The sequence below is a fragment of the Bombus pascuorum genome, chromosome 16, assembly GCF_905332965.1.
Source record: "Bombus pascuorum chromosome 16, iyBomPasc1.1, whole genome shotgun sequence".
Taxonomy (NCBI): domain Eukaryota; kingdom Metazoa; phylum Arthropoda; class Insecta; order Hymenoptera; family Apidae; genus Bombus; species Bombus pascuorum.
In genome coordinates, this window is record NC_083503.1 from 7,245,580 (window position 1) to 7,273,502 (window position 27,923).

General features: G+C 36.0%; 1 protein-coding gene across 2 annotated transcripts; it reads left to right on the forward strand.

Moving 5' to 3' along the window:
- The first annotated feature begins 2,895 nt into the window (after nucleotides 1-2,895).
- LOC132915154 (SET domain-containing protein SmydA-8-like) lies at nucleotides 2,896-27,718 on the forward strand. Of its 2 annotated transcripts, XM_060974867.1 has the most exons (10): nucleotides 2,896-3,482; nucleotides 3,575-3,765; nucleotides 4,341-4,500; nucleotides 7,923-8,177; nucleotides 10,862-11,098; nucleotides 12,627-12,780; nucleotides 16,898-17,054; nucleotides 23,728-24,080; nucleotides 25,941-26,041; nucleotides 27,448-27,718. In XM_060974867.1, the coding sequence occupies exons 3-10, from the start codon at nucleotides 4,360-4,362 to the stop codon at nucleotides 27,589-27,591; spliced, it is 1,542 nt and encodes a 513-aa protein (XP_060830850.1). In that variant the 5' UTR covers nucleotides 2,896-3,482; nucleotides 3,575-3,765; nucleotides 4,341-4,359; the 3' UTR covers nucleotides 27,592-27,718. The 2 variants fall into 2 exon arrangements, with proteins under 2 accessions (XP_060830850.1, XP_060830849.1); XM_060974866.1 differs by lacking the exons at nucleotides 2,896-3,482; nucleotides 3,575-3,765 and having other exon boundaries at nucleotides 3,849-4,500.
- Nucleotides 27,719-27,923: the final 205 nt, after the last annotated feature.

Sequence of the window (27,923 nt, forward strand, 5' to 3'; positions counted from 1 at the left end):
TGACCTTAGGTTCGCTATGACGAATCCACGGCCCTCAGGATAGCAGATATACTTTGCTTCAAAATTTAAGTCGGACTTGACTTACTCCTCGCGATATAAGGATCGCTTGACTAGCTCTTCGTTGAGACGTGGATTATTCACCGATCGTACAGACACTAGGTAACTGGCTAACGAGACTTTCCGTCACGATGACGCTGCAGAGGAAGACTATGATGGGGTGTGCCTAAGGGCACGAGATCATCGGATTCGTCGAGGAAAGCCTCCACACGGAGGGTGAGGGAAATGGACGTTGCTGTTAATTGGTTAATTTCGTTGCTAGCGGGAAGCGTCGTACGTGAGGAAAGCAGATATCCCGTATCTTCCCGTATTAGGTGATAGATTTAGAGACTGTTTGTCCGTTTGAAGGACCTTAGTTAACTAAATCTTAAGATTTATAGCGTCGGCGGGGCAGCCAGCTACGCTCGTTAAGTCCTGGGATTGAAGACGACGCGTCGTCGCGAGTTCGAATCCTCGCTCTGGGATATATATTATTTGCAAAGGATGAAAAACCAAAATCTCTCTTGGAAAATAATATAAAACAGGCACAAGCAGCTCCTCCCCCTTGTGTATGTGTGTGTGTGGTGTACTTTCTGCGAGTGCTTGGTATAATAGGAGGTGCTTGGTAAAGCAATCTACAGGGCTCTCAGGGCCGACGACGAAACTCGTACTGGTCTTACCGTCCCGCCCGTGGAGGTTTTAGCCAGTAAGAATCCGGCACTACCTTCTGCCGTCCTGTGGTCCGTGGCTTCCCACAGGGCGGTGAGGTCTGTAAGGTGTCTATGAAGATTTCTTCCGCGTAAAAAAAAAAAAAAATTTTAGCCAACGACGATAGCGCGCTGAAAATGCTGGTTTTCATCCGATCGCCAGGGCTAAGCAGCGCGTGGTACGACGAAGTACTAAGATGGAAATTTCCGTGCGTCGTTGGCACCACCTGGCCGACAAGGGCGCGGCGGTGCCCGTGGACGCGCCTATATATATGAGGCGCGTGAGAGCCGCAGCGACCTCCGAAGGGGAGAATGAAGTTAGGTGCTGGACCTTCCAGCACCCGGGAGGCACCAAGCAGTCCGGTTGGGGATCCGGACGACGGCCCCTGGGAGAAGGTGAGAGAGACGTAGTACGGACGGAATAGTGTGTGCGGGGGGTCCGGTGTGTCGCCACAGCGGTTCCCGGGCATCCCTCGATCGCAATAGGGACGGTCATTGTGGAGGTTTTAGTCGGTTGGAGTCCTCCGACACTACCACGCCGCTCTTCCCCCTAGAGACGGCGGGTGTCCGTGCGGATTTCCTCCACGAGAGAAAAAAAAAACAAGATTTATAGCGGGCCCTCGGGCTAGTTGAACATGTCCTGTGGAGATGCATCGATATCTGGTAATCATCATCGTGCCCGAAGAATAGGGTCTGTGTGTGGCGAGCCACGGGGCCGTTGGAATGTTTACTGTTAAGCGTCGGTACGGCTAATTTTTTAAAGGAGAGCTATGCAATTCTATACCTCTGTTAGGTGAAACGTTCATCCCGTGACCGCGGCTACGTTCGGCGACTAGTTGTCGCCTCGAGCCCAAGCTCATTATCTCGGACAATTATAATCGGGTTAACTTATAAAGATTAAAGTGTTGGAGATTTTCCAAAGGATTCCAAAGGGAGGGCCCGGTGTCCTTTCATCTCCAACATGTATATACAAAACTAACTTCATCTATAACATATTTACATCTCGTAATCAGATAGAGCTTGCACAGCGTATTATCGATAAAGTCTCTGTGGATTATTTTTAGCACATGAAATCGACCAAGTAATAATGGAAGATCGCTAGTCCAGAAGTTTCAGATCATCGTGAATTTCCACAGTTGGATCAAGTCAGTGTATCGTTTTAATTCGAGTGGACGGATTCCATCTGTTGGCAATTTTAATCATTTAAAAATAAGTATCACACCGAATATGCTTGCCTTCGCTCAAGATCAACGCGTAATCTTACTTCTTCTTTATTTCTCTAGGAGATTCTTTCTTGACGAGAAATCTTTAAGAGAAGCTTCATCGGAATATGTTATATAAGTTCGATGCGGCTTAAACAACAGTGGCGTCCATATAGAAGTCGGCACGCAGAGGCGCCTATTACGCATATCCAAAAAGAAAGAAAGGAAAAAGGTGGAAATAGGATATCCAATGGTGTATCTGGAATATCTACGCGCAGCAATGGATGCAATGTACCCTGCATCTGATTACGATACGCAAATCAGATTTTTTCCCCAGAGGGCGGTTGAGCTACGATCCACGGTTCCTTTGAGACTCTTTATCCTTGCGATGAGTAGAATGAGATGTAATAAAAAAGTTTTACCTTTTATTGCAAGATAAGAGTCAATTTTGCAACTGTCCTTTTTGCAAATCTCTAGCGATTCAGAGATGCAGAATCACCGTCATGACAAATATCTTTTTCACAATTTTTATTTGTATACGTAATATTTCGGTATAAATACTTATTTAATTCAGATATTTCATTTGTTATTTCAACTTTTATTAAACTTTTCGTTGTCATTCGGAAACTTCACTAAATTATTTGAAAAAGTATAGTCTTTCAATAGTATAATCTTATAGTATAACAGTATAATCTGGCTTAGAAAGATAGCTAATCTTTTTCGATCTTCAAAGCTATGAAGAGCAAATAAGTACTTAAAAGCGCGTAAAATATAGTTCAAAGTAAACATAATAAATATATATTTCTAGAGGATTTTAATTTTTTTAATTCTTTAACTGAAGATTTTCTTTGCCACTAGATCTAATTTATAAAATTAATGGTTTATAAACGTTGAAGTAATAATATATAACGTTCCATTAAATATAAAATTTATGTGTAACAGAATAACGAATATTCTCTTATACATCTGAAACTGGAATGAATTCGTCTTATTGCATATTCATTCATTCAACACATACGCAACGCGCTAGTCTCATGGCGTTTTCCTTTTGTCTTTCTCTCTTTCATTTTCCACTCGTACAATACAGATGTACACACGTCTATTTTCTAACAATAAAGTTGGAAATACGTATCGTGTTGAAGAAGAAAAAAAAAGAGAAATAAGAAGCGCGCGATTTTATATATTTTTCGGATACATAGATTCCATTATACAATTAATATTTATCTTCGCACGCGTAAATCATTCAATGTTCTCCGTATTGAAAATGTTTTAGAAATATGGATTGATGTTGAGATGTATGGATGTACTATGCTACACGCATTATACCTAGGCATATAATTACTCGCGTACATGTTTAGGCACAAGTACTGTTGCTCTTCTCTAAATAGATTCTATTCTGGAAATCAACTTCCTCTCAAGCAATACGCTTAGTTAGTCTATATCACCGTGCAAAAGCGGACGCTCCTTGTTTTAAATAACAAAGCAGTTCATCGCGTCGTGTGTTGTACAATTTTTTAAGTTACTTTTTCGACTAAATGTATATTTGTTTCAATTGTTTTTAAATAGCTACATTTCTAATACTAATACTTTTTCAACCCCACATAATTTAATATTACCTCTTTTTTTCAGAATTTAATGAAACGCTTCGTACTTTTAATTTATAAGAGAATATGTGTAAACTAAACTTCTATTTAAATTTTATGTTATATAAAACTTATTATAAAAGTACATAACAGTTATAAGTGAATGAAATTTTATAAATGAAAGAAGATATTTAAAAAATTTTTGTTCCAATCCTTACGAATAAAAAGTTATTTGTGGTAAGTTTCGAGATCTCAAACTTTTTTCTTCCTTTATTTCTTTTTTTCAATAGGGTGATGCATTTAATTGCACGGTTAATCACAATACCGTGTGTTTCATTAAATTTTGTACATTTTTATATTCAAAATACATTTCTTTTATATTCATATCCCATTTCTAACGACTTTGTATTAATAAATTTTTGTATAATTAAATCATATTTTTCGTTCATCTATTTTTTACACTATATATTTTAATCGCCTAATTAACAGTATTATACGTGGATATGTAACTTAATCAAACTGTGATGAAAATGAAAAGCATCAATTATTTGTATGAAAAATTTGTTTTACTTGCAATGTTAAATTTTTTTCTTTGGTCATAGTATGTATTAAATGTATCATACTAATTTGAAATATTACTGGAATTCCTATATTTTCAAATTATTATTTAATAACGAGAGTTTATAATTTAATTATTTAAATCTGTTACTATAAATAAAAAATGTTAGCACATAAAATAATATTAAAATAATTAAGAACATGTGAATCATTTTTACCACAACGTATGTAATATATGGATTTTTGTAAATGAGATTGTTACAAGTTTTAACAATGGAATCTCAGACTACTTGTGCAATTTGCGGGAAAAATGCAATTCATAAATGTAGTGCCTGTGGAAATGTTTATTACTGCAGTAAGCAACATCAGAAAGAGGATTGGAGGAATCACGCAAAAGCTTGTAAAAGTTTTAAGGTTAGTAGTTTTCGTACTAATCTAATATTTTCTAGCCTATGGATTCAAGTATATAATTATAGTATATTAAGTTTAGTCTTAGTTCTTAGGAGAAAGAGCAAGATTACTTTAACGGAATCAAATTTACTATGCCTTGTAAAATTGTTCCTTATGCGTTATAAAGTTTGTACACTTTACACTACACACAACGATTAGAACATGGTTTTTGATTTAAGTATGGTTTTCATCGGCTAAAGTCAATGCGTTATTTTGGTTAAGGTTACCTTATTTATAAGGTTAGAACCTTAGCCGGAGTTTGAAAGAAATTCGAGTTCCAGTGCTGCCTGAAGTAGTTGTTAGGTAAAGTATAAAATTCAAGACTACTCACAATTTTGGAACGAAACTATCGTAATTTGGGGTACAAGAAATTGTTGCGAAAAATCTGGAATGGATTTATCACATAGTTGTAGAGAAATTGTTAACAAAAGCCGATGCATTTTAACACAGTGACGCGTGGCGGATCTAAGAAAAGAGGCTCTTAGTTCTTTTTCTTCTGAAACAGGAAAGCTATATCCAAGAACCGTACCAAAATTGGCATCAAATTATATCGAAATATGACAGTGTATTTATTAATTTCTGTAAAACTGTCCTATGAATGTAATAACCTTTTCTTAAATGCTAATCAAGAGATATAGGTTTACGTGCAAATTTTTCAGAAGCTACGCAGTGCAACTGATGTGGCAACATCGCACGATATGTTTAGACGTTTGAATAGCGTGCGACGATATTCAGTGAAACGTACCAATTCCTTGTTGAAGCTAATTATATACAAAGGATAGTTTGATATAAATATAATGTACAATTGTTTCAAATTTATATTAAGTCTGAGTCGTATTAATTATCCGAAATTTGAAGATAAGACATTAAATAATTAAATAGTTCTGATTTTAATTTATTTATTGCTCCTGTATGATTTTCTCAAGTTTAACCAATTTTCTTTTACAATTATTAATTTTGGAACTAAAATGTCAGAATTTTACTAAATTTTTAACGACATTACGTATCTTAAACAAATTTTTATTATCATATTTTTAACAATGATACTGTTGTAAAATTACAAAGTATATATACGAGTATGTAACATTCGATCTTAATAATGAAATAAATGTATAGGAACACTTAGATTACACTTAGAATTGATATCACAACAGTTTCACATTTATTTAATACGTGATTTACAAGATCTTCGTCGATATACATTTGCACGTGTCTCAGCACTCTCTTTGTCTCACCATCTTCTATACCACACTCCTAAAGGAATAGAGACGCTGTGCACGCACATACTTTCACACACTCATATTCATATATGTGTGTCACTACTATGCGGCTAATCTAGTCTAGCACACAAAATTACACACATGTAAATAAAATCATAAAAAATATAACATAGAAAAAAAACGAAGCTGGCACCCCGCTGGGGGTAGCCGCCCACATGCTATATTATTTTTTATTTATATTTTTTTTTTCTTTCTTCGCCAACAAGATATAACACTTTACCAAATGTCCGCAAGGACAAATTGTAAAATAACCAAAATAAAATAAAAAAAAAAAAAACATGTAAATAAAAATATATCATGTGCCTTTGTCAGAAGTGCTAGTAATTAAATACGTTCAAACTCCATTTTCTTGAAAGTGGAGCGTGGGACCGTTTTTTAATTATTTTCAAGCATATAATGATCTCGTGTTGATTGTTTACCTAATCGGCACTTACAATTAACCAAGTTAAGTGTGCTTAAGTATACTTGACAATGTTTGAAATTCAATTTTCTCAGGAACGAAGCATCGTATGAAAAAATTTTACTTTATATTTTCGACTTATTCTTTCGTGTAGAATCAACCCGTGTCCCGTCGTACTGCGATTTCCGACCCACCCTGTAGACGACCGGCAACTAATCGTGTCATGTGCGTTGTTACGGCCGCACAATTATAGGCAAAATTCACCGATAGTTTTTTGCGAGTATCTCGGGAGTTATCGACCGATATTTACATATACAGGAGAAAGTTATGCAAAATGTGGATCTTTATAATAGATTCAAAAATCATCAAAATTTGTCTTTTCTTTCATACCTCGGAATCCAAAGCCGAGATGCGGTAAAAATAAAAATGAGTGCAAAATATTACATAATTATTATATTATATTATAACCCAAATATTCAATCAATTATTTGTATATAATTTGTTGTTTGTAAGAATATTTAAACAATGTTCTGCCTCGAATCAAATTCAAATATCCTATCATCCGGCTTAGATAACTTTATCTAACTTTGCGAGTCCTGTAATTCGCTATTCGCTAATATGCCTCTAGAGACAAAGGTACTATATTGGGGTGAAGACACTCGTCGGATGATGCCTGTTAATTACTAGATGAGTGTTATAAATGAATGTTTTACAAATAAATTTTTTAAGGGAACTGACACGGAATTGGCATAGGTGTGCTTAAAAGCTTATGAAAAACCTCGTGCGAAAAACCGTTCTAAATCTCTATTTGAAAAATCTCCTTAGTGTAATTAAAAAGACCTGAATTGTTAGACGTGTTCGTCTCTTTATATCAGATAGCAAGTGTGGACGTTTATTTAATTAACAAATCAATTAGCGATCTTACCTTTCTGGATAGTTCGTGTGATTCACGAATAACTGCCCACAAAGGAGGTGAATTAGGTTCAAGGAAGAATTCCGTTCTTTAATTGCCGATATATGCGTGTGCCAGGCATGAACACATCTCAGAACGAAGCAGACGAATAAGTTACAATACCAATTTGAGTAAAGGAATAAATACACGATCATTCAACAAATGTACGAAATACCCAATAAAATGAATCGCACACTAGAGAATAAGTAATGCTGGTCAGCACTTCTAAAGCCTTCGATAGTGTATGATATGTAAGATTGTGTTACAAACCATTAGGGCATGTTTCCATAAGAAAATATAGACGGACATAAACGTAAAAGTTTTCTAAAAAAAGTGTCTTAAGAGTAATTTTATATACGCTATACATAGTCGGTATCTCAACATTCATGGACATTAAAGTGTTTTTGTTTGCTGATAATACTAGCTTTACCAGATGCACATTCAGTTTCGTAAATAACAAATGTGATATTCCAACAGTGTATGAAAATGAGGGTAATAAAAGGCATAATGTTATCCAAAGTAAATATAACTACATCGTAGAGATACGAGAGACGAAACTTTACGAAACTCGGACTAGTAGAAGATTATACAAGAAATATGAAATTGATCTAATGAAATAGTATTATACTGTAATCATGGCGTAATAGCGTCTCAATGAACGTTGCCATTCGCGTGCTACCAATCTTAATTATTACACCACTTTGGGCAAATTGCAAAGAAACGTTCAAAATTAATTACGTACCTCGTTTTACAGTTAGCAGAAGATTCCTTATTGGGTCGTCATTGTATAGCCACACGAAATATCAAAATTGGGGAAATCGTTTTGAAAGATGATCAACCTCTGATAGCAGGTCCTATGTATAATTGCGCTCCTGTGTGCCTTCGCTGTTACACGGTCTTGAACGAAACCATAGCAGTAGCTTGTGAAAAATGTGGTTGGCCTCTTTGTCAAGATTGCAAAGACCATGGATTAGAGTGTAATTTTTCTTCTTCTCGCAGAGATCATAAGGTAATTACACTACTTCATTGTTAAGATAACCTAACTACTTTTATTTTTGTAAGCTAAACACGAATTTGCAAACCGTTTCTTCCCATACTCACACTTTTTGAAACTACCAGTTTTTTAAAATCGTCAACATTCTGAACAACTTTTTCCTATATATAACAGCAGCTCGGCTTTAACTTCCGAAATATTTGTAAGAAACTGCAGATATTACTACATTGAATCCTGCCTGTACAACTATACGTCAACATGATGCGACCGTTTATCTACTATTTCTATAAATACATCACGGCGGCCTGCAAACAATCTTTATAATCAGGAATTTTCAACCGATTAAGAATATAGTCACTACGGTTCCATCGCTCTCTCTCTCTCTCTCACACGGACTACATTCTCTCGACTACGCTAGCGACACTATCTCGACAGCGCAATACGCACTCCCTGACTTCTCGATTCACACTGCCTGGCTTCTCAACTAACACTGACTGTTAATTTGTCTTTCCGCCTTCGCATCCCTTTGTCTTTTGTCTTAGCCCCACCACGCACGTGTTCCACAACCGCTCGTGGCCAGAGTCACGCAAGCCCTTTCCACGAAACTATTCGATTGAAGAACAGACGATACATTATTGGGCCTGTCGGCACTTTGATTTTCTCGCAACATTGTTTATAGTTCGTCCGATATCTCTTAGGTCTTTCGTCCACGAGATTATGATATATGATTTGGAAAGTGATTTCTGTGGAGGCCTTGATGAAAGAATAGATGGAAAGGATAACATTTTCATGAATCAGGCATCCGGAATATGTTTAACACGCTAATACCAAATTAATGTTGTTACGCCACGAGGCTTACTATAGAACGTATTCCTAATCGTCGCTCGCGGTACTACAGATCGTCTTATATTACCGACGAAATGTATACAATGTAGCGGCAAGCACATATTTGTCACCAAGCGTCGAGTTCTAGAAACGTCGATTTCGGTTCGTTATTTTATCCACGCAAAGAAGGTGGCATACGTGATGGTCACGTAAAATCACAAGTCACAACTCAGATTATAAAAAATATGAAAACGTTGAGCCGAAACATAACTATTAACTTTTTTTTTATCGCAATTTATTATGCACTTAATAATTACAATTTAGTATATACTGAATTGGCACGTATAAATTACACTTTACATAGATCTAAGGGTAGAAACGCGGTAAAAAGATGTTGACTGTTCGAAAGTTAGAGAATCAGTAAAGTTTAGTGACGATGTTGTAGCGGAAGAAAGCTAGTGATGGGTGGGTCTAAGGACACGAAAAGAGCTGATTTGTATCTTCCCGTAGTAGGCAAAAAAATAAAGAACGCTTGTTTTTGGCTTGAAGAACCTTAACTATGAAAATGGTTTTATACTGGGTCCTCCCTGCTATTCAAAATCTACACTGCAGACTTACCAACTTCGACAGATATAACCACAGCGACGTTTGCTGACGACACAGCCTTATTAGCCTCTCACTCAGACCCGACAATTGCCTCCTTTACTCTCTAGCGAGGTCTCGACTCTATGGTATGGAAGAGTGGTTCCACAAATGGCGCTTCAAAGTCAACGAAAACAAATCCAGCCACGTAACTTTCACGCTACGAAAACAAACTTGCCCTCAGGTGACGATAAACAACATACCTATTCCGGATAAAGAGTCAGTCAGATATTTGGGCATGACCCTGGACAGAAGATTGACATGAAAACAACATATCTGAGATAAAACCAAAGAAATCGAAGCAAAATTTAAAAAATTCTACCGGCTCATCGGCCGACGTTCCAACTTGAACACGCAAAGTAAAATTACACTATACAAAGCCATATTAAAACCTGTTTGGACCTATGGAATCCAACTATGGGGAAGAGCGAGTAATTCCAACATAGAAATTCTTCAACGATTCCAATCGAAAATCTTAAGATCCCTAATAGACATACCTTGGTACATCACCAACGAAACGATACATCACGACCTCGAGATACCCACGGTCAAAGAAGAAATATCCAAATTCAGCAATAGATACAGCACAAGAGTTAACAACCACCAAAACCTTCTAATTACTCAACTACTCGACACGTCGGAACAGATCCGCAGGCTAAAAAGACATTACACCTTAGACCAAAGCACTAGATTCAAATAGAATCAAACATATTATAAACACTTATTAATCATGTCATAGTACCGCGTCAGATAAATTTACTTAAAATTCTCTAACGAGAATTGTTTGTAAAATAAACGCAAATGAAAAAAAAAATGCTGGGTCCTTAAGAATATCGATGGTACGCGGCAAGGATGTGTAGACATCTAGTTGTCATCTCGCTCTCGGCGTGCGGCTTGGTCCCTGATGTGCTTTATGTTACATGATCATAGGCGCGAACGGTGGCGTGACCCGAGCGTAGTGCGGGTCGTTTCCCAGAGAAGAGAAAGTAAAGATCGAAGGGCAATCAGTTTCGTTTGAAGATTCAAACGGCATACATCGAGAAGTTCTGACGAATAAAACTAAAGTCGCTTAGTCTAACGAATTCATCGAAAGATATCATAGTCGGGTGATACTTTCTGTTAGATTATTGCTATTTCTTACGTCAGAAGAAACTTTATAGCTATTTTTATCGGTAGATGTATGAACGAGATTTATTAACAATATATACTGATATAATAATGTAATGTTTCAGGTATCTATAACTGAATTTGGCCACCCACATCCAAGTTATCAATGTATAACTGTCATAAGAGCATTAGCATCGAAGGATATTAATTTGGAATCTTATAAGAAATTACTATCGCTCGAAGGTCATTGCGATCAAATAAATTCCCATGAGCTGTCAAACACTGTTCGCTTTATTAAAAGATTTTTCAAAACAGATGATATATCGGAGGAGGAAATGACAAAAATCGTCGGCATCTTGCAGGTAGAAATTCAATCAATATTTTAAAACTGCGTTATAAATATTAAGACGAATAGAAATGTCACATATTCAATAAATATTCTCGAAAAGTATGTTTCCGTAACGTACAGTATTCCCAGATACAGTTAATACAAAAGGTATTTGTACAGAGTTTAACTTTAACAAAATTATAGTAGAACATTTAATACACGTTTGTAATACATTTCGTAGAGCGTTTAGTAACTAAATTTTAACAAATAGAAATTGTATATGTATTCCTAGAAACCTCCAAACTGATTTTCAGAAAATAAGCTTTTTCGCAAAATAATTTTCTATCTCTGTTGTTCAACTATTAATAAGTATCTAGGAAAATAAATATCTACGCGTAATAAATATTTTTACAGTTACCGCTTCACAGCATAAAAGACAATCTACATCAAAGTGTAGAGAAAATAGGTTTGGAAGACGAACAATGTTCGCGAACACTTAAAATACCTCCACAATTCCCAGATATAAATATTATTGGAAATATATGGGACCACCTAAAACGCAAAATACAGAGTCACTATATTTCGTCTGGAAATGATTCAATGAGAACATTTTTATAAGAACGGAAAAATATTTTAAGTAGGAACTTTGTCAATTTGATAAATAGAATTCCACGGCAGTTTCAAGTCATAATAAAATCAAAAGGAATCTGTCAAGTACTAAAGTAATTATATTTGTTTTAATAGTTTTATCCCTTAAACTCTAACTGTACGAATAATTATTACGCATATATTTTTACCATTTATTAGATATTTGTTAATATTTTCACGGAGGACATAGATATGCCAGCTTTATTTTGTGAAAATTATTCTGCAGACTTGTAAGAATGCGTATATAACTTTTAGTTGTTAAGATTTTATTAATGAACAATGTTCTACAAAATTTTTGTTGAAATTAGTTATTGTACGAATACTTTCTACGCCGACTGCGTGTGTGTTTACAACGACAAAAGCCGTTTAACGCAATTAGCGGTTTCTGCGGATTCGGACACCGCACAATCTTAATTTCCAAGCTCTATATTTTTAGCATACGTACAAAGTACATAACTGATACGGTTACAATGTAGTACAATAGCACCTCCTATAACGCGAGATATACGTTCCGTTACGAATTCAAAAGATATAATTAAATAAATATGTAGTCTTTTCTTAATGTGACAAAATAATATGTGTCCCACAATAATAACTGTTCACAATACCAACTGTAAACAACTCCTTATCGCACAAGAGTTAATGCAAAACCGTGTGTCGAGTCAATTCAAAGACTTACGTATTTTCATATTAGAAAAGAGTCGTTTCCTGCAGCTTCTTAATCGCATTATATGGGAGCAGTAGCGTAATTTTTAGTCCGCGTTAGAGAAGCGACGTGTTATACGGAGTCCGACTGTATATTATTTTCAATCAGCATTCTTTTAATTATCTTGATCAAATATAAACATATCGTACATTCTATCGGTTTAAAAATAAACCTGAAAAAGTATGAATGACAAACACTTAAATTACAGGTTAATGGACATGAAGTTCCGCTTACTGATCCACCATACGTAGCAGTTTACGAACTGACATCATTACTTGAGCATAACTGTAAAGCAAATTGCTCGAAAAGTTTCACCGATACCGGAGGGCTGATTATTCATGCTGCAGTACCTATTGCAAAAGGTGACTACATTATATATATATATATATATTCTATAAAGTATAGTAATATACAGGGTGTTCGGTTACAGGTGTAAAACAATTTAAGGGGTGACTTTTGAAGAAAAGTAAAGATGGAAATTAAGAATAAAGAAATTGCGTTTTCGATTTTGTTTTTTAATTATTGTCAGTTAAAATTAGTTAAAATGTCCCTGTGCGCATGCAAACCATCTCACATGCACGAGAATAGGTCAGCTTGAGCTGCAGACTGCACAGCGATCCTCAAATCGAACGATACGTGGGCAGCAGCTTACCCGGTACAAGTCGTAGAGAAGATTATGACATTCGAAGACGTAAACTATTCCGCGCAACATTTTGTGAAAAAAATCGTAGATTAAAAGTATTATACCTGTCTACTAATTAAAATTCATAACAACGTAAAACTCATGAAATTTTCAAGTAGAAAAGATTAATATCTCCTCTAATCATTTGTCTTCATAAATAATTAATAAATGATAACACGTATAAACAATGTTTATTGTTGTTATTACATGTTACACAGAAAAACTATACACGCACCGCAAGTGTCCAGACTGTACATAGAAAAATTGTAACGAAAATAGCAATCGTTTTATATTACAGTATGTGTTCGATATATGCTTCATTTTCTTGGAAACGAAATACACAATAAGCACGGCACATACAACACACACTGTATACACTACACACATCACACACTCAAATCACTCGCGTTGAAACTAAAAAAAGATTCAAAAAATTAAAATATCTACAGCGGTATAACTTAAACCTATGTTAAATCTACAATTAACTCCAGCTTTATGTTTATACAATTCTCCTAACAAAATCACTACAACATGTTACATAACAAGGGAGCGGTGAAAATTTCGTACACAAAAAAGTTTACGATATGTATTCTTTGCCAACACTTTCGTTTTCTTTGTATAATTTTCTCGAAATTAACCAGTGTCATACACTATAGCTGAAGTGCTCCTTTCAAAAGTATCGTTGGGTATACCTACTGAGAAAACGAACAAGCTGCTCATCAGAAACTTAAAAGAGTTATTCAACGCAATAACTATAATTTTTCATTGAGCTATGCAATTCTATACTTCTGTTAGGTGGAACGTTCATCCCGCGACCGCGGCTACGCTCGGCGACCGGTTGTCGCCTCGAGCCTAAGCTCATTATCTCAAGTTTCGAACAATTGTGTTTGGATTATTTTGTAAATGCTACAGTATTAGGGTTTTCCAAGTAATTCCAACGGGGGGAGGGAGCGGTGTTCCTTCATCTTCGACATATATATCGGAATAGAGAGAGCAAACGCGTAGATGAGGTAGAAATTCTTTATTCAGAAATGTTAGAAATTAGGATTTCCAATGGTTTCTATTCGATATGATAATGTATTGATAGATGGATTAATTACAGTAGATTAAACAGAAAACGATGATTATTTAACGTGAACTTAATGCTGTAGTGTGATACGACAATTCTCGATTAACGACTTTCGACTCTAGACTTTCCTAACCCCGGTGGCTAACTGAACATCAATGGCTGCGGTGCTGAAATATATTGATAGCCGTTAGACTTATTGAAGTTTTCCGACCCTTTCGGCTTGTCGGCATTTGCGCTTTATCATCGACATTGTCTGTATGTCGGCGATCTTTCCGCGGTACTATAACAGAGACCAAAGAAGCCGCTGTAAAGAGGATCGTTGTGTCAAAAACTAAACACTAGAGATGTAGAGTTTTCCTAGAAGTGAGATTCACTTCAACAATTTGTATAATTACACATTACTCCACAAAACGACTTTTTTATTCTTGATTTTCATCTTATTTTAGCTTTAATAATCACCCCTTAAATTTTGTACATCTGTAGTCGAACACCCTGCATATAACTCGTTGTTCAGAAGAAGGCACTTGGAACGAATGTAGCTTTCATTTTTGTTGTTCTGAATAACCCCAATCATAAAAATAGATATGCGTGTCGGCTAAAAACTTTATATCTACGAGTAAAACCATACGGCATCGTGTGATGGTGGGAGAGTTAGCGGAGTAATGCTCTTGCTGCTCTGCAGTCTCAAATATCATTTTCTGTCCAACAAATAGTACGGCATATTCCAGTCTTTTGTGCAAAACGGTGTTGGCATATCCTATGACTAAAAATAAGGGAAAAAATGTTGTGTAAATGCTTTTCTAAAAAGTTACAAACGCGAAATAACCGACTAATTTTTCGTTCGATAAAAGATATAGATTGACGATTTTTCTATCAATCTTATTTGTTCCAGTCGAAATGCAAAAAAAGTAAACTCGTTACATTACAAACTTCTCGTTGATTTCTTTATATTGATTCCTGGCGTGCATTAAGTCTTATTACATAAATTTCTTCGTTTACAATTGCCCGCAATCAAAAATCTGTTTGAACCAATGAATTACTCGACGTTGTTGAAGCGCGACATTGTTGATACTCGTTGCCTATTATATTTTAACGAAAACTTCGCTAATCTCGTATCACCATTACAACTTTTTAATAAAAAGTTTATAAGCCTATGTTTATATGATTCTTTTATTCTTAATTATGGAATATGCTGGCAATGTTTTACGACGAGTGACTAGAATACTCTATATTACACGTGTGCATAAGTTTGTTGAACATTTCGGCTCTGCTTAACGAGTAATGTGTTATTGAACGTTTTGTCTGTCATTCGGACAAATGTGTATGACGAGGCGAACCGGTTGACGTCTATATAAACATTTTGTAGTGTAAAGTTAAATTGCTTATCATTTATCCATTTATTTCTATATATTAGCCTTTGATATTTACAAATAATTTTATATCACATATTTATAAATGACCTGTATATATACATATAGAAGCATTATTATGGCTAAGAACACGCAAAGCAATTTTTAAAGAAGTAGTAGGCTCTTTTAACTGTTTCTTAACTGTACACACAGGGTAGTTTTATAGAAATTTTATAGAAATTAGTCACAGTACTTGTTACGTCGGCCGTAATCACATCGCGGACGGGATGGCAGCCAGATGTCCGCACATCCTTATCGCAGATTCTCTCTTCCTCTCTTTCTAAGTAAGACAATAAGTAATTTAAAATATTAGCTTTTGTTACAGCCATTCTTCAAAACATAAACGCATCATCAACTATGTGGACATCTGTATATGTTACAATAGAAATTTGCTGATAATTGGATCGAGTCTTTTTATGCAAATTCATCTTTTTGAGAATATAGATAGGGGGAAACTTCGGTAGAAAATTCTTTTATCACACTATACGCACTTTGTGTGATTTTGCACTGTAAAATTTCCTACGAATACGTAATATCGACATCTATTAATAATATTTAATATACGGTATGAAGGTAGCCGGAACCACTTCGATCACTCTGTATGTCATGATTTTAGTGACAAATTTTTCAGATATAAGTTGAATGGTTTCAGGATACACAGAAAGTTTTGTTTTTTGCGAACTGCTCGAATTCAAATTACTATTTTTAGAGTTATCGCAGTGGCTTCAGTTATGCCATTGCAAACAATCGAAATTGCGGTTTCTTTTAAACTAACGGTTTTTTGTATGAATAGGTTAATTCTTTTTTATATAGAGTTATGAATTGGATCGACTAACATAATAAAAAGTATATGATTTCATTTAAAAAGACAGATCTGACCTTCGTATGTATTTTACACAATCTCTTACAAAGACACTAATCGCGTCAAATTCTATCCTCCTTGAAACCATTCAACTTTTATCTGAAATACTTTTCACTACAATAGTGAAGATGCAGTGAGCGAAGTGGTTCCAGCTATATGCTCTGTTCGTGTATGTATATACGTACATTTATGCTAAAGAAATGTTTCTTGTGTGTACTTGTGCCTCCCATGGGTGAAAATAAATCAACGGTGTAAAGGATAAAAGCGCTTAGGATGGTAGAATTGAAAATTTTTGTGCGAGATTAAGAAATTGCGTGTCTTTTTCTGTAAGCAATTCAGCTAGCGAGTATAAGGTGATGTGACCAATTGGTGAAAAATCGTGTCGAATAAATTGTCTGTTCTTAGCCTAAATCTTGTAGATAAATGCAACTGTATGAATTTGTATGAAATATTTTAGGAGACCACATTTCTATATGTTATACGGATCCATTGTGGGGTACTGCGAACAGAAGACACCATCTTCTTAAAACAAAATTTTTTGAATGTACTTGTGATCGATGCAAGGATCCCACAGAATTTGGAACAATGTTTAATGCTTTAAAGTGCAATCGAACGTAAGTTAAGTTAAAAATTATGTCTTATAAAAATTATTACGAAAACGAAGAATGGATTACCATAAATAAAAATATTTTCCCATTTTACAATATTGTACAGAACTGATGCAAGTACAGTAGAGTCTTCTTCATCCGAATTTATGTGGCGGATGATGAATGGGTCGGTATAACGAAACGACGAGAATGATTGCTGCTGCAACCGTCAAATGTATTTAGAATAAATAATTAAATAAGTTCGATACCGTCGATAGACGTTCGTACAAAGTGTTTAACAAATAAAATAGCCCGCTCGCGGATAACTTGATAATAACTCGGTATACACTCGATAATCGCTCACAATTGATTATTGGCAATTGCTTCGCTCGCGATCGTGTCCGCTTATTTATACTGGTCGGGGAGAGTCGAAAGATTGAAATTCGACTTGGAACGACGGTTGCCCTCAACGGCGACATTGTTTTTGCCTGGAGATAATCTCGCGCTAATTTCGTACGTCGAGACGGTATCCGTGATCCAAGGCACAACAACAACACGAGTCGCTCTCGCTTCGCCTCGTCCTATGACTCATGTGTCGCCACATTTATAAACAGACATACTGTTCGGATAGTGGAATTTTCTGATAATATGGTACAACAATCACTATTCTCGTGTGAAATTTCATTTATTTCAAATACAAATTAAGATTAATCGATAGCTTCTCTAAATATTGAATATCCGTATCTTTTTGGCTGCCAAGTCACGTAATTCTTTCAACATAAGTAATTACTCCGCAGCGGGAGACTTCAATGCAAAGCACACGCTATGGAGCTCAAGAGTTAACACATCTCGAGGTAGAACACTAGAAAAATATACTAGAACTAGTAATCTCAATATATTATTCATAGGAAGATCAACGTATTGGCCGACAGATCTAAACAAAATTCCTGACTTGCTTAATTTTGCAGGTATAAAAGGAGTAAATGCAAACAAATTAAAAGTAACACCCAGTCTGGAGCTTAGCTTCGATCATACACCGATAATAATAGAATACACAAGCAAACCAATACTTTATAACAAATCAGAGTCGCTTTACAATAAAAGCCCCAAATGGCAAACATTTAACACGTTCTTCGCCCAGCGTGATTTGGCTAAGTTTCCTGCGGGGCTCAAATCCGGCCGCCGGTACGCACAATGTAAATAAAGCAACAAGCAGAAATTCATCGTTTATCGCCTTCGATTCATTGTTTATCGTCCTTCGATTCTTTGTAAAGAAAAGATTATTTATTTGTGAAATGGAGAAAGCGATAAGCTTTCCAGCTAGAGTATTCCGAGGGATCTCATGGCAGATGTCTCGGATCTCATGGCAGATGTCTCGGATCTTTCATTTAGTCGAGAAGCATACTTGTCAGACGTACATCGGTGATTCTTTCACCCTCAAAATGTTCGGCAAACAGCGTGAAAATATATTTGAAAGTGAGGAGAGTAGCGATGACGGAATCTATAACTATTGTTCGAAGTACCCAACCTAACCCCAAATGTGTTTGGAATGTTTTAACGAATACCATACGATATAGGATAATGTAATATATTATCTAGAATATAAATTAATAAAAGGTATGGTGTAATGTGTTTTTAATATTTTTATATTGTATATTCTATATATAACGTCGTATATTTAATTAATTGGAACAAGAAGAGTCACGGGGCTCCCACGGAAGTATACCCGTCGCATAGATATGTGCGACGTGGCGACGAACATGTTAAAGAACTAATCAAGACCGAAATCAACTGCAATATTCCACTAAAAACATCCGAACGCATCGAACAGGCAGTAACAACATTGACAGAAGTCATACAAGAAGCAGCATGGGTAACTATTATTTATAAACCAAACAAAACCAAACATCCTTGACAAAATCAGAGAAAAAAGGAAAGCGAAAGAAAAATGGCAAAAACATAGAATACAAAAAAGTGAAAGCAAAAAACATCTAAACAAATTCGCAAAGGAAAATTCGCAAAGCCCAGAAGCAACGAAGAGCTAGCTGCAGAATTCTACAACCATCTTTGTAACGCATTTACTCCATATAGAAACGATATTAAACACCACCTACACAGTCAAGTTAGTAAAGAACACATACAAGCAACTACCGTTACCGTACAAACTAGCAGCAACCGTCTACAGCTGTCAGCAGTATATGCACCACCGCGACACAAAATTACAACACAAATGTGGGAAGAATACTTCCAACAACTAGGCGACAAGTTTATCGCAGCAGGAGACTACAACTCAAAGCACACAACATGGGGATCAAGAATCACTACACCTCGAGGCAGAACCCTGGAAAAACACATCAGGAAAAACAATCTCAATATATTATCCACAGGAAGACCGACATACTGGCCGACAGACCTGAGCAAAATCCCTGACCTACTCGACTTTGCAGTCACAAAGGGATTAAACGGAAATAAAATAAATATAGCATCCAGCCTCGAGCTTAGCTCCGACCATACACCCATAATAATAACATACAGAAACAAGCCAATACTCTACAACAATTCAGAGACGCTATGCAACAAATCCACTAATTGGCAAACCTTCAAAGAAATAATCGAGAGCAAAATCAACTGCAACATCCCACTGAAAACGCCCCAACACATCGAACAAGCTGTAACAACACTTACAGAAACTATACAAGAGGCAGCACGGGCAACCACAAAACCAGAAACTACCACTAGACAAACAAAACAAATCCCATCTGACATCCTCGAAAAAATTAGAGATAAAAGAAAAGCGAAAGCAAAATGGCAAAAACATAGAACAAAAGAAAACAAAAAACACCTAAACAAACTTGCAAAGGAAATAAAAAACAAAATAAAAGAGCACAACAACAACGAATTCACAAAGTTCATAGAGTCACTATCTGCACACGAGAACTACAACTACTCACTATGGAAAGCCACAAAAAAAATAAAGAAGGCGATAAAACCAGCCCCAGCAATCAGAAAAGCAGACAACACATGGGCAAGAAGCAACGAAGAGCAAGCCGAAGAATTTTCCATCCACCTATGCAACACATTTACACCACACAACATCAATAACAGCAACCACAATAGCCATACGGACGACGACGCGATAGCCACTAGCACTGCAATCGACAAGCAATACACCATACCCAAAACAACAGCACAAGAAATAAGAAACATAATAGAAAAAACAAAAAACAACAAAGCACCAGGAATCGATCTAATCAATGGCAAAATATTGAAAAACCTCCCTCCAAAAGCGATACGGTTAATTACAATAATATTCAATGCAATACTAAGAATACAATATTATCCTGCATTATGGAAACAGGCACAAATCATAATGTTACCCAAACCAGGCAAAGACCCACATGAAGCAACATCCTACAGACCAATATCACTACTCCCCGTGCTCTCCAAAATACTAGAAAAAGTAATATACGCCCGACTAAAACCAATAATAGAGAAGGAAAAACTAATACCAGACCATCAATTTGGATTCAGAAATAAACACTCCACCATAGAACAAATGCACAGGCTTGTCAACGAAATAATACACACAATAGAAAACAAACAATATTGTACAGCCCTATTCATGGACATAGAGAAAGCTTTCGACAAAATAAACCACGAAAGCCTAATACAAACAATCAAGAAACAATTCCCGGAAAAAATATACCAAATAATAAAATCATACATAAGCAACAGAACCTTCACAGTAAAAATCAAGGACGCACACTCCGAAGCAAAAGACATCAAAGCAGGTGTTCCACAAGGAAGCGTCCTAGGACCCATACTATACACATTATACACGGCCAACATTCCAACAACTACCAATAGCAAAATACTGACATTCGCGGACGACACAGCCGTGCTAGTCAGGCACACTAACCCTGTAATAGCAGCCACAATACTACAAGAGCACATCACAAAAATAGAAAAGTGGCTACAGGACAAACAAATCAAAGCTAACCCTGACAAATGCAACCACATTACATTCACATTGAGAAAACAGATAACACCAAACATCTTCCTGAACGGCACGCAAATAACACAAACAAGGCAAGTCAAATACCTTGGACTTCACATAGATACACACTTCACATGGAAACAGCACATCAAATCAATAATAGACAAGATACAGATAGCAAGGAGACAAATGTACTGGCTAACAAGCCGAAAATCCAAACTAAGCACAGAAAACAAACTGAAAATATACAAAATAATCATAAAGCCAATCTGGACATACGGAATTCCACTATGGGGAACAGCAGCAATGAGCCATATAAACAAAATAGAAACAATCCAAGCCAAAATCCTTAGAACAATGGTAAACGCCCCGTGGTACGTTAGAAACGAGGACATAAGGAAAGACCTCGGAATACCAACGGTCAAGGAGGAGATTACCAGATTCGCAACAAGATACAGAAAAAGAATAGAAACACACCCGAACCAGCTGGCAGCTGAAACGTGCAACACAACAAATATCGCAAGAAGACTAAAAAGGAAACACCCAATAGACCTCATAAAAGATATAACTTAGAAAAAACGAAGCTGGCACCCCGCTGGGGGTAGCCGCCCACATGCTATATTATTTTTTATTTATATTTTTTTTCTTCACCAACAAGATATAACACTTTACCAAATGTCCGCAAGGACAAATTGTAAAATAACCAAAATAAAATAAAATAAAAAAAAAAAAAAAAAAAAAAAAAAAAAAAAAAAAAAAAAATTTACTCCATATAATATTAACAACAGTAAAACCAAATATCATTGAGACGAAGATGCGCAAAATACTAGTACTCGAACTAACAAGCACTACACCATACTTAATACAACAACATAAGAAATTAGAATCATAATCGAGAAAACAAAATACAATAAAGACCTGATCAATAGTAAAATCTTGAAGAACCTTCCCCCAAAAGCAATACGTTTAATCGCAATAATATTCAATGCAATTTTAAGAATTCAATACTTTCCTAATCTATGGAAGCTAGCACCACAGATCATAATGTTACCTAAGCCAGGCAAAGACCCACACCAAACTGCACATTACGGACCAATATCACTACTTCCTGTGTTTTCCAAGATACTAGAGAAAATAATATGCGACCGCCTAAAACCAATAGAGAAAGAAAAATTAATACCAGATCACCAATTTGGATTAAGAAACAAACACTCCACGATAGATCAAATGCACAGGCTCGTCAACGAAATTTTACTAGCAATAGGAAAGAAACGATACTGTACAGCCCCCTTCATGGGCATTGCGAAAGCATTTGACAAAGTGAACCATGAAAGCCTCTTACAAACAATCAAAAAACACTTCTCGGAACAAATTCACCACTTACTTGAATCATACCTAAGCAACAGAACCTTTATAGTAGAAATAAAAGATGTATATTCCGAAGTAAAAGACATCAAGGCAGGGGTACTGCAAGGAAGCGTCTTAGGCCCAATATTATACACACTATACACAGCCGACATATCAACATCTACCAACAGCAAAATACTGACATTCGCGGACGACACGGTTGTACTAGTCAGGCGCACTAATCCAGAAACAGCAGTCACATTACTACAAGAACACATCACAAAAATAAAAAAATGGCTACAAGATAAAAAAATAAAAGCAACCCCCAGTAAATGCCACCATATTACATTTACACTAAGAAAACGGAAACCACCAAATATCGAATTGAATGGTACGCACATAACACAAACAAGGCAAGTTAACACGTTGACGCTGTCACGTAAAAACAATAAAAAGGAGATAAAGAAATAAAAAGAGAGAATTTATTTCTTAGCACTTGGTTTACAATTCACTTCTGAACTTCAGACCCGACTTTTTGAGACTAAAGCTCTTACAACAATTTTCGACGGAATCCGATTCCCTTTCTTTGTCATCCCTCGATAAATATTCACCATCCACGCGTTTGTTAGGCGTTCTCGAACATTCGGCGAAAGGACCGTTGGGATATCGAGGGTTAATTAGGCACTTCGCCTCGGCGACATACATTGTAGCCGAGTGCCGCCACATCCCCACTTCCGTCATCAGCCCATCGGCTCCGAAGCGCAGCCTGGCCCCGATGCGGACTGAGATGTGGTTGATGTTACAGATGCCTGGCTTTCTTTTATTTCTTTATTCAATTTATATTAACTTTGACCTCAATTTATAGCAAAATTACAAAAGCTATACGATTCCTGTTTTTTTTAAAAAACTTTTTATAAAAAAATATTAAAAAATAAACGCAAGCTTATATTAATAATAATGCTGATTTAAACTTAAAGAAAAATACATAATTTAAACTAAAATACAATTTTGCATAAATAAAAATAAAAATAACATAAAGTAGTCATTTTTATATTGATGGTCCAGGAATGAGGATGGCAATGTTATAGTACTTCTAAACTAACTCTTTTTGGAATATGTTTGCGAAGAGGCTGACGTACAATGTCAGATACTTGTAAATAAAAAAAGTTAATTTTACAGCAAAAGAGTCGCTTTCAGAATCCATGATAATTACAGATTCTCTTGAAAAGTACTACAGCTCTTAAAGTCTTAAACTCTTTCTCTTTAAAACAAAAATACCACGAAAAGGTGGGGAACATTATTTTTAAAATTATTTGTATGCAAGAATAATGATTTGATCTGTTTGCTTCTTTCCAGGAATTGTCCAGGATACATATTACCAAAAACTTTTTTTGAACAGGAACAGGATTATATATGCAAAATTTGTGAATCAATTGTTCCTTATGTGGAAATTGAAAAAATATTAGAAAATATTGGTATATACCTTTCAACTATGAAGAAAAATGACATTATCGCATGTAAAGAATTTATAAGTCGTTACGAAAGTATCCTCCACCTAAATCATTTTTACAATATTGATGTAACGATTGCTCTGGCTCAATTGATTGGACAGCAAACTGGAGGATTAGCAGCAGTTGAAAAAGATCTTCTCATCGAGAAAATAGGATTATGCAAAAAACTGGATAAATTGCTCAAGACACTCGTTCCTGGTAATGTATTTTATTTAAGAAATGATAATTAACGATAATTATTCCATGTTACCTCTACTCAATTCTGACGAATTCAACGAGTTCTATGTTTTAAAATTAACTGATTAACTTCACCACTGATGCGCAAAATACTCAAATACAAATACATGATGGTAGGATTTCAAGGAATTCCTGGGAACGTTTTGTTATTTAATTTGTTTATTCGATTAATTTAATTTTCTGATGCCACTGTTATAGGAATTTGATGGAGGGATCAGGGTATTTTTTAAGAAATTATAGTATTTAGTTAATACAACCGTATACCTGTCCGTCCAACACTTTCACAGAAACCCTCGTACTTTTTTACTTCCTCTTCTGGATGCGTATTGCGCATTACCTGAGGCAGTTGAGTATTTCCTTCTTTTTGAAAATATGCAAATATTCATAGAAACTGCGCACCCTAGAAAGGATGCGAAATAGTACCAAATTCTTGTTGGTTAAAACCTTCACGATGGTTCAGCGTTTATCGCGTCAGGGATCCCCGGGGATGAGGGTAATTGTACAATTTCCAATTCGTCGTTCTCCACTCTCTCCTCCTCAGGTACCGTGATGATGATAACCTCGGATTACTTCCGAGCCAACTTTTTAACTTCCTGGTTAGGCCGGAGTTTAACCGAGTCCATCATGTCATTTCTCCTCGTTTTTAGCCATTCCTTCTTCCAGCACTACGAAACTCTTCTAGGTGTAATCTACTTCTCTATTTCAAAGTTTTTAAAATACGCCTTTTCTTGATCAGTTCTTTCCCACCCATCTAAATCTTCCGTGTCCACCAGTATATAATGTTTTTAGTCTTTAGCTTTATTCTCTTTCCATGGTTTAGCTACATGTCTTGACCGAAGCTCCTTTTTTTGGTCACCTCATGGAATTTTCGAGTAGAAAGTATTAATGTTTCCTTTAGTCCTTTACCCCCATAAATAATTAATAAATAATAGCACCTCATTGAATTCATCCACGGCGTTTTTCCCAGTGGCTCTCGGATTTCACATTGGGTTCTCGTAGTTTGAACCTCCCTGACTTCACGTCAGGATCGACCGCAAGTGACTTCATTCCAGTGGCACCCTGCTTACACATTCATCCTCATCCCCAATCAATAATCCTGTGGCTCCCTGACATCTTTTTCGCGAAGAGGGGAAAATGCACTTACGCATCCCAGTGACCCGCGTCACTGAGTTAAGTGGGACGCCATATCCGCTAAAGACCCTTCCTCTATCCGCTTTTCTTAACGTACAGGTACCAACCCCAGAAGCGCTTTCCGGCATTACTTCAGCATTGGCCCTAGCGTGTACCCCTCATTCGTCGCATCTTTTCAATTATTTCCATTTCTATTGGCTCTTGTTCGTCTTCTCCTTTCTACGTCCATCCCCTGTTTTCGCCTCACATAATAATCCTTTTGTAGAATGCCTGGAACTTAGTCCAGTTGTCATCTTGATTACCTCTTCAATAATATTTTCCGTCGTCAATGGCGTACCGACATAGCTCTCCAATTCGGTCCTGTCGATGGTCCACCTAGGGCAGTGTAAATAAACTTTTACAAATTTATCAGAACGCAAAGTTGCAACGAAAAAGCATTATCTTTATTTTTAATTCTATTTTTGTTTCAAATATAACCGTAGTACGCTTTCTTGAAAATCGTCAATCGCATAAAATAATAAAAATCGGCAATTTCAAAAATTGATACAGTTGCCTACGTATGCATGTGCGAAATGAGCGCGATCCTACCTGCAATCAGATCAATTAGCTTTACTTTACGATTTCATTGTATTTCATCCACTTAGTACCGATAGTAATAATAGTACGCATAATTTGAGCTCTTTGTTTCAGCTGAAAATCGAATTCGAGGTCTGATTCTCTTCGAATTACATGCAGCCCACGCAGAACTTAGTAGGAGACATACAGAAATGGAGATTTTAGTGCCATTATTGGTAAGATGAAATATCAAATTTAACAAATACTTAAATAATAATATATATGTCGGATCATCTTTGGAAAACGGGGCGTGTGATGAGTCTTGCGAGTTGTCCATAGTTGTCTTATACCAGATGATGTTTGTTTATGAGAATGTATTACAAAAGTTAACAAGTGATATCGATGATCGAGTGATCGAGATGTCTATGACGATGAATTTAGGTTCGATAACGAATACACGGTCAACGGGATGACGATCGCGATTAGGAACTCGATGTACGTGTTCATTGGGCTAGTCGAACTTATCGGATTGCACCTCAGTCCAAATGGAACTGCCCTTATATGCTCCTCTCCGTATTCCTCAGGTCAATCCCTGTTTTTAAGCAGAGTTATTTAATTACTTTATATCTTTGTTAGGTACACGTCCCTCCCGTAACCGTGGCTACGTTCAGTGACACATTATGTCACTTCGAGCCCAAGCCCACTGTCATAAATCTCGGATAATCATAATTGACTTAACTCATAAACAGCTATTTCTCAGTTTTATTGTTTAAGTACGACTGTAATAAAAAGTCTGGGCCAAAGTATTGGGAACATTCCCAAATATTCCGAAAGAAAGGCTCCGGTGCCCCTTCATCTCCGACATACATAACACAAACACAAGAAATTACCATCTTTAATAAAATTACAAAATAGATGCCTGGTTAGAAATTTTAATGGGGTATTTTTAATTTTTTCGTTGATATGAACAATGGAAAAACACAATGAGCTTGAAAGAGATAAAAACCATCTTGTAAAAGGGGACAAAAGCCAAGAGCTTTAAAAAATTAATAATTTATGAGGACGTATTGTAATTTAAATATAAATTCTTTATTATGATATGTGCATTATGATATGGTATGTGTGGTTTATTATGTGTGATATACTGAAATTGGAATGTTTACTGTTAAGTGTCGGTACGGCTATTTCTTTAAAGGAAAGCTATGCAATTCTATACCTCTGTTAGGTGAAACGTTCATCCCGTGACCGCGGCTACGTTCGACGACTAGTTGTTGCCTCGAGCCCAAGCTCGTTATCTCAAGTCTCGAACAATTGTGTTTAGATTATTTTATAAAGGTTACAGTACTGCAGGTTTTCCAAGGAATTCCAACGGGGGTGGGGGGGGCGGTGTCCTTTCATCTCCGACATATATTTTTTGTCTTATCTTTGGTCGCCCGTGTTTCTATTCTTTTCGGTAATATACGCATATTCTAACGGTAATTATAGTTCTAACGCGAGCGCTAAGTGGTTGGAGCATTTTTTACATAATACGATAATTATACAATATTAACAGACAATTATATAAATTGTGGAGAAAAATTTCTGCCATCATTTATTTGCACTTTACAGTAACAAATACTTAAAAATTTGTTTCTTTTTGTAGCAGGAGTCAAAGAAGTATTTAGTTGATGGCTATCAATTGCTGAAGTACGAACCGAAAGTTCTACCGGAAGGAAAAATAGCTCAACATGCAGAACAAAATTTACACGAAATAAATAAACTCTTAAAACGATTCACCGTAACGTAAACTTTATCAATACGTAGCTTGCTCAGTAAGTTCTACGTTTGGGAGTAAATATTAAACGAAAAACAAAACTGTATATATACATAGCCTTCGTAAGCAAACAAATATATTGAAATAAATTTGTTAAAAATGTTGAGGAAATATTAGGTTGGTATGATCACTAGTTCCTACATGCTAAGTTGATACGACTTCTAACGACGCTCCTTTGTCTTAGGCGTTGACCACGTGTTAATTATCTAAGTGTATCCGGTGTGTTCACATGTTTGTACTTGGTGGTGAAATACAGAATGTAAAAAACTAAATCTGAGTGAATCAATAAATACCAAATTCCAAAA

Bases quoted from the DNA above. Each gene is read 5' to 3' on its own strand.
- LOC132915154 (XM_060974866.1), top strand. From the start codon at position 4,336: ATGAGATTGTTACAAGTTTTAACAATGGAATCTCAGACTACTTGTGCA. The intron at 8,178-10,861 runs GTAATTACACTA...GTAATGTTTCAG, and splicing joins CTTCTCGCAGAGATCATAAG to GTATCTATAACTGAATTTGG. The intron at 17,055-23,727 runs GTAAGTTAAGTT...GCTTCTTTCCAG, and splicing joins GCTTTAAAGTGCAATCGAAC to GAATTGTCCAGGATACATAT.